This window comes from Parasteatoda tepidariorum, chromosome 6, assembly GCF_982258835.1.
Source record: "Parasteatoda tepidariorum strain Cologne lab strain chromosome 6, Ptep-v5.0, whole genome shotgun sequence".
Lineage (NCBI taxonomy): Eukaryota > Metazoa > Arthropoda > Arachnida > Araneae > Theridiidae > Parasteatoda > Parasteatoda tepidariorum.
The window spans coordinates 110,856,867-110,865,598 of NC_141760.1; the positions used below are offsets into that span (position 1 = coordinate 110,856,867).

The 8,732-nt window shown below is 30.7% G+C and overlaps 1 protein-coding gene across 1 annotated transcript in view; it reads left to right on the plus strand.

Annotated features, from left to right (window-relative positions):
- Positions 1-8,210, plus strand: part of LOC107451885 (adhesion G protein-coupled receptor G6) — a 47,345-nt gene extending 39,135 nt beyond the window's left edge. Inside the window, exons 14-17 of the mRNA XM_087166456.1 lie at positions 482-548; positions 1,949-2,148; positions 4,203-4,312; positions 8,068-8,210. Coding sequence (XP_087022582.1) covers positions 482-548; positions 1,949-2,148; positions 4,203-4,312; positions 8,068-8,175 — 485 coding nt within the window. The 3' untranslated portion in view covers positions 8,176-8,210. The remainder of the gene's footprint in view (positions 1-481; positions 549-1,948; positions 2,149-4,202; positions 4,313-8,067) is intronic.
- Positions 8,211-8,732: the final 522 nt, after the last annotated feature.

Below are 8,732 nucleotides of genomic sequence, written 5' to 3' on the forward strand. Positions count from 1 at the left end.
ATAACCATTATTTTATTTCCTTCCTGTACTATGCAAATTTATTATTTATTTTCTTAGTTTCAATTTTAAAATTGTAGTTATAGTGCATTTACGCCGCACTAGAACTGCGCAATGGGCTATTGGCGACGGTCTGGGAAACATCCCTGAGGATGACCCGACGACATGCCATCATAATTTTGATCCTCTGCAGAAGGGATAGCACGCCGCTTCGGTAGCCCGACGACCTACACGCGAAGTCGAGCACTTTACGGCAGAACAGTTTAACGAGAACAAATACCGCACACCCTCATTCCTTACGCAGACTGATCCAAGTGGTCACCCACCCGCACACTGACCGCAGTCAGTGATGCTTGACTTCGGTGATCTGCTGGGAACCGTGTCTTTACGATCAGTCCACTGCGGAACCTTAAAATTGTAAGCCATTGATAAAAATTTTAAAAAATTTTCAATTGTTAAGTGATAACTTTATTTTCCTTTTCAGGCTCAGCTGCTGTTATCATATTTGTCATATGGTTAACAAGATATGATGAGCACTACAACTTAAAGAGGTACATGCCTTCTTTACCTCTCTAAGTGATAAAGGGTCCAATTGCTCCCCACTAATTACCTCAATTGCTCAAACATACTCCTAAATAATTTTTTATTTTAATATGCCAAATTATGTCCCAGTTTTTTCAGAAGATAAAAAAGCATATATACCAAAAATGATATTCCAATTGCCATCGATTGTGGTCACCTAAATTTGCTATCAAAACAATCCAATAACAATATATCAATGGAAATTTCTACGTTCTCACATTCAAAGTTGCACATTGTTTGAAAAATAGTAAAGAAACTTAGAACTACATCATTTAGCCGGTTTGCTATCATTTGTCACAAAATGGCGCTTGAAATATCTTCCAACTAACTAAATAAAATATAAACTCTCCAAAGTGGAATTCTCCTACAATATCAGAATTTACGGCACAGCTATGAGGAAAAATATCAGCAAAATCACTTGATGCATGATTTGATTGTTAAAATATGTCAAATTTTGATAACAAAGATATTAATATGGGAATAGAACGTGTTACTTATTTTCAATCTAAACATAAACAAACAAATTGCCGAAGAATCAAAGATAGTAATTAAAATTAAACTCAAAATTCTCAACAAAAAATAAAACAGATATACAACTAAATTTGCTACATTAACATTTATTTTTACTGAAAATGAATAATAGTATTTAAGAAGCCTCTTTTTTTTAATATAAAATATGTTTCCACATACAATTAACAGAAAACATCTAGATCTTAATTTTGTTACTATTTAACAAATAATGTGCACATTTAACCTTCAGAGCATTGTAATTTTCAGTAAAATTAAATATTTAAAATAGTTTTATGAAAAGTTTATGTGGCCACTTTTTAGGGCAAACGAAAGTGAATAATTTGAATGTTCGTTCCATGGACTAAAAGTTACTTAAGTCTGAATTTATTAGTTTTATACCATAGCTAAATTTTTTGCACTGCAATGGAAAAAAAAAACCTCGATCATTTAATTAAAATTCGAAGATCTTAATTTAGTTACTATTTAACAAAGAGTGTGCACATTTAACTTTGAGAACATTGTAATTTTGTGAGTAAAGTTAAAATAGTTCTATAAAAATTTTACGCCTTTATTTCTTATGGCAAACAAAAGGGAATAATATGGATGTTCGTCATACCGACTAAAAGTTATCTAAGTCTGAAGTTATTAATTGCATTCCATTGCTAAATTTTTTGCTAGCAATAGAAGAAAAAACTTCGATCATTTAATTAAAATTTGAATTTGTTGTTCCACATTTATCAGTAAATCCGCCACAGTTAAAAATTCTACATCTGGGTAACGGCAAGTAGCAAATTTTCTTAATTTTGTCCTGTGTACCTCTTGGAGCTTCAAAAATGGAATCGATTTGTTTGTTTTTCAGCTGTCTGAAGCCATTGACGGAGGTATCGAGGGCGGCTGTCATCCCAATTGTTGTCTTGGTGCTCGTGACACTCTGCCTCAACCTGTGCGCAGTCTACGCCATAACGTGCCGTTACAAGAAGGACTACCTATTAGAAAACTCATCCTACCATGAATCCGTCATCAAGTTCAGGGTGGCCTTCACCATCTCCTTCCTTTTTGGTATCCTAAATAGAATAAAAGTCTCCAGCAGGCTGATTTCAAAATTATCAAAAACAAACGTCTATTGTATAAGCTGTTAAAATTATATATATATACACAGCCACCAACTACACTGGATTTTGCCAGCTTCTCCTGATCTACTAGTTTACTAAAAACTCTCCTGGTTTTTGTGCATTTTAGAAAATTCCTTAAAATTGTTTAAGTTTCCTATAAAAAAAATCCCTATTGAAATAGAATTTTAACACAGATTATTGCTTGCTTGAATATTTAAATAAGTATTACTAATTTATATAATGAAGCGAGCCTCATTTATAGAAATCAGTTAAAAACTTTTTTTGTTCTAAAATGTTCAGTTTGTTTTTATTCAGAACTCTATTTCTAAATTAATTTTAAAAAAATCTTAATTATTTCTTATGAATTAAACGGCAATTACTATTCAAAATTATGAGTAAGCATAATTCACTACATTTCAAGCATATTTAATACCAATCATGACCGGAAAATATTGCAGTTTTTCTATTTTGATGTCAATAGAATTCCCTGAAATTCCTTATGTGTTAAATATTTAGTATCTTTGGCAACAATTATCATGAAATTTAAATTATTTCGTGAAATCTGCTTGTTGTTTCGGATTGGTCCTGTACTCTATTGAACAACATGTGTTTCTTTTGCTGGAATATCACATTTTATGGCATTTGTATTCTTTTCAAGAATTCTGTAGTGCGCCATCTCTTGGCCAGTTTTGTAACTTAATTCCAAAATTTTTGTGTAAAAAGTTTACAGGTTTTATAGAAGACATACGGTTTGTTTTATTTATCTATCTCCATTTGTGTTCGTGTTTTTAATTTTGAAATCAGCTAATTTGTAACTCATGTTAATTACGTTAATTATCATATGAAATAACTGCACACATTTTCGCAAACCTAGCTTACATATTCATGGAAATATGGACATTTTTATAAAAAAACTAATTTATTGACTTACGTGTTTTTACTATAACTGCAGAAATATTTAATAAAATTGAACAAATTTTTAGGGTAATTGTTAATTAACAATAAAAACAAAATTTTAAAATTTGTTTAAAATTGAGCAAGATGAGTATTTAAAGTTATATTTTCATACTGCTCACGTGCGAAAAAATTTCTTAATTTTGTTTTGGATATCTTGAAAATTTAAAAAGTTTCTAGCAATTTTCTTAGTAGTATTCGATAATTTGGAAAAAGAGCTTTGAATAGAAAGGGGTTTTCTACATATTTAATTTTGCACTATTAAACAAGATTTATTAAAATTGGCATTATATAGGACCACACAAAATTAAATTACGTTTTATTTCCTAATACCGTCACATTTTGTTGTTCGGACCATATTGTCATTTATTAAGAAATTTTGTTTTATAGTACGAATTGATATTTGTGGAAACATCCTTATTCAGAGCTATTGATAGAGTACAAAAGCTACCTAGAAATTTGCTAGACACTTTTTACATTTTCAAGATATTCAAATCGGACATTTTTCATAAGTCAGCAACTCCGATTCTAAACAAAATCATGAAGAAAAAATTTTAATATTTTCCTCGCATGCGTAGTATGAAAGAATCTTACAATACTTATATCTTGCGAAATTTTCATGAATTTTATTGAAAATTTTCAGCAATTATAGTAAGGCGTTACGTTAATACTTTTTCAAAAATTGATATTAATATTGAATTCTGTTGATATTATCTAATAATGTAAAGTTTCAAGCATTTTTCGCCAAATATGGTAAAGTAAAATTTCTAAAGTGAAGAGACAAGCATGAAAAGTAATCTTCAAGATAAAATATTTATCCATATTTACTAACAAAAATAATAAAATGTGCATGAATTTTTGACGAAAAAAGTGTAACGATTGAGTAGTTAAATGCAGAAAATTTTTGAATCACCATGTTACGTTAATTTTGTCCTATATTATGGAAACATTTTATTTCCCTGTGCTGCAGTATTCTGTAAAAGCTATGAAAATGTTATTAATATTTCAGGATAGTGTTAACCACAAAATGTATTTTTCTTTTCACAGTTATATCCTGGCTGTTTGGATTGTCCGCCCTGCATCATGAATATAAGGAATTAAGAATCCTTTTTAGCATCTGCATCGTTCTCACCACCTACTACATGACTCTATTTTTTGTAAGTAATATAGTTTAATTGGGAAATTTTATAAAATTAATGTTTAGTGATATTTATAGTCGATTGCAACGCTGGAATACGCCATCTGATCTGGGGAAAAGACCGGTACCATGCTTTTGGCCTTTCCCCCTTTCAGTTGCATAGGAATGTACTACGCCATTTTTCTTTTTCCTAATATTTTTCGTTTGTAATTAAAAACAATATTTTTTTTAAATTTTCATGATGCTTCCTTTTAGAACTATGTTTAATGTACTTTTCAGTTCCATTTAGTTTCCCAGCTTAAAAGATTTTAATCTATATGAAAATCAAGACAGAAACTTCCTCCTTCTATGACTCTCCACACGCTAATGGTGAAAGCATGCGAAGTGCTGCCATATAGGTGGAGAGTTCTGCTTTAAGCCACCTGCAGCCCATTTCGATTGCCAATTGCTTCAGTTAGTTACTGAACCAACATCTCACACGACTTCGTTTTAGTTAAAATTCAAGAAGGGAGAAAAAGAATTTTGCTTCTAACGAACCCTTTACAGTAGTATTAAGTAGTTATAGCATACCGGTCAGAATTCATTTTTGTTGGATTAACGTAATACGCATTATAATGAGAAAAAAATAGTGCGTGGAGTCCCTCCGCGCGGAAGAAGTTAAACTTCGTAACCTGCGACGTTAATTGTAGAAGAATCAGCAGTCGTAGATGGATCCCTAGTTCTATTCAACGACTCTTTTTCCTGCTCCGCTCGCTTCCGTGTTTTGTAATCACGATAATATTGTGCATTTTTCCCTCTTGAACCAGTGGAAGTGCTTGTGGTTGCCTCATCGTCTCGCCCTGAAAAATGTATTTGTATGAATAATGTATGTGAATGCGTCATAATGTAATTTCAGAAGAGAAAACCTAACAATCAACTGATATTCACAAGAGACGTACCTTGACATAACCTTAAGTCTGTCGCATTGTCCGTGGGATTGCTTTCACTCATTTTTTACAATTGTTATCCACTAAATTTGAAAGTAAAAAAAATACTACCCTATTAAATTATATGTGTATCAAAACAAACTAAACAAATATTTATAGAAAAACAATACTTTTATTATTTTTATGCTAGTGAGAACCCAAACAATATGGAAATGAATGAGGGAAAACTGGATTTCCCGGCCAATAAAAATGTAGCGTTAAACGTTTAACGCAACCTTGTTGGAAGTCGCATAAGAAGTATAACTTCAAAAAAAAAACTTTGTCACTTAAATACAATTTATAGAATACAGTGACAGTGAAACCTCTTGAGAGTGACCACTCTGTTTCACAGTATACTAGTCGTTGATGGAGGTTGGTCATTCTTAGGGGTTACCTAAATTAACTTCAAAATGTTATCAAAGGTACATGATTTTTTCGCAAACGATTTTAATTTTAGTCGATATTATTTTCTAAATTCGGAAATGCCATTAGTGTTGTCGTCATGAAACCTGAATCGATGAATAAAATTTAGCGTCAATAAAAATGATCCCTACTGATATGTTTAAACAAATTGTGAATGATGGAACCATTTTAAATAAATAAAAAATTATGTTTAATTCTGTATTGAATTTAATATAAAAATTAGGTAGCTTTAAAAGACGAGTAAAAGGCTTGTTTGTTTGAGATGCTTAGTTTCTCTAAATTAACCTTTTTTTCTTCCTAATTTAACTTTCAATTCGAAAAATAAATCAATGATAGCATCTTTAGTGCATTCTGACTGCTACATGAGGTCGTAGATCTCTTCCAGTGATCGTCAAAAAGAGATCGCTAAATATCAGCATTATTTAAATATTTTGAATACATTTTAATCTACTTATTTGTTTTGCTAATATTTCACCGCATTTGGTGCAGAGGTTTGCTCAGTCACTGGGAGAGGTTCTGATGGTCTTTCCTAAAGGTTTTCGTCAACACAAAGTAGTATAAGGGAAAAAATTCTGCGTCTTCCAAAAGTGGTCTAAATAGAGGAGATCGCTATATAGAGGTGGTCTTTCCAGGAGATTTCACTGTATTATTTTTATTTAAACTAGAGGGCTGCGCCCCCTGCTCGCCAACCCCTGAAAATTGCTACGCAATCTTATAAGGTTTGCTTCACTCGCTACTAACTTAGGTACATTGCAAATGCACAAAATTCTAAGAATTCAAAACAATCATTCAAATCCATATAACAATTTTTTTTTTTTTTAAATTACATCTTTTTAGTAAATACTAAGTCATTAAAATAAATTTGAATTCAAATAAATGACATGTAATTCGTTAAGCCTATTAGAAATGTGATATAGTATAAAATCTTAAGATAAAATTTCTAAAACTGATATCTCTTTGAAAAGGTTAAAATTTTGGCTATAATTAAGTCTATTAAAAATTGAAATAAGTGAATTGCAATGGAAAAACCTGCATAAACAAATAAATTCTAGTAAAACAAATAAACTCGTGATATAAATCAAAAATCGTCAAATAAATTCTAGTAAAACAAATAAATTCGTGATATAAATCAAAAATCATCAAATAAATTCGTAATATATAAATTCGTGAAAAAAAGCGCTTTCGACAAAATACTAAAATACAGATCTATCGACAAAGACTACTCACTTCTGCCTAGCTTACATGCTGTCTCTGGTTATCCGTTTTTAAAAGCGCTATATGTTGAGCCATCTCAGCTAGATTTGGCATGTGACATTTTTAGCGGCAATCATTGGTCGATTTTCTAGCGTTGCTATTCGGGGAGTTGTAATGAGGCATTTTTGTCGCCGTGTAAGAGAAATATATATATAGATTTTAAACATTTCCAAACACCTACGATTCAACAATACAGTTCAATACTAATAATACGATCAGTAGGGGACAGTGTTGATTTACATTCAGAAAGTATAAATATATACGCCCCTTCCGCCAGTGCAGCATATGTAGTCTATGCTGTAACTGTCTGTGTTTCATTTCATATTTTTCAGGCATGCACTATACTCTTTGTAAATAAAATAGGAGTTTCAAGATTTGCTCATTCTTGACACTTGCAACACAGTGCAATGTAGTAAACCTAACCGGTCGCTCACGCCATATCAAACAGAGATTATTTTTTTTAGCAGAGTTTTTTAAAATGAAACAACTAGAGTCTTCCTCTGTAAACTTTACAGGAAGTCAAAATTCGAACATTATTCTAAACATTCGAATATTATCTTAAACACTATTGTAAATTTATTTTAACAGGTCTTTATTTTTTATGAAACATTTTTTTTTTCTTTGTGAAACTTTTTTCTGTATGACCCAGTCGAAAATGTTCTCTTAATGAAGATAACTTTTAGTGCTAGTACTGTTAAATGCATGTTTTTATTAAATTGAAGTTGAAATTTAACTATGGACAATGATTTTTATGGAATTTTAAATTTGGATGCAATTTGAAGGCCACAATTTTACAATAGCAAAATTATCTTCTTTTATATGGGAAAAAATATACAGAAATTTACCTGTCATAAATGATTTTTATTTGAAGTGACAATTTTTGAAAATATTTTCTTACTTTATCATATTTTTGTGTCGATTTTTTAACATAATTTTTGATTTTCACAAATTATGTCAAAATTTTCACAAAATAGGTACCTCTAAAGAAAACCCAGATAGACCCTTGCTAACTTTTAAGCAACATAAATCTGCTCTATATTCATTGTCCAAAAAATATTTTTCATTTTTAAGATATATAATAGAAAAGATTTTCTTATGGTAAAATAAAAAGATTCCTTCCTTATTTTTCTAGGTATTTCAAGAGACCAGCTTTTGGGAGATGTGCCAGAAATGCAACAAAAAACAAAGTGATCAAAATAAGGAAGACGTAGTTACCTTCACCACCAAACCAGCAGAATAAATGTATTTAAATCTCAATAAATATAATTAAAGAAAGGCATTTTCATAACTAGAAACTTTTCCGTATACTTTAACATACAATTGCACTAAAATTGAGAAAGTTAATTGAAAGTTGGGAAGCTAAATTAATAATTTCAAACTGGAAATAAGAGTATTTGGAAGGAGGCGAAATTTATTTTCACCCACCCGAACAAGTTACAATTGAAGCATTTTAATGTTTGGGTAATCTTGACTAATATAAACAATTAAAGTCATTTTTAAACAGTTACAGTCAAACCCGGTTTAACGAACCCCTATTTACCAAATTTCGTTAATTAACGAATTTTATGAAGTAGATTTATAGGAAACAATGAATAGCTACTCTGACACAAAAGTCGATGATAATGAATCTCCAGAGAAAACTGTTACTTTTTCTGATGCTTTGTACTGTTTGGAAACCGTAAAAACTTACCTTATGCAGCAAGATGCAAATGAGGGAGTATTATATTCTCTTCACGACATTGAAAAAGAACTTTCTTAAGTAAGAAATCAAGGGAATGAGTAAACCTTACTTATGAA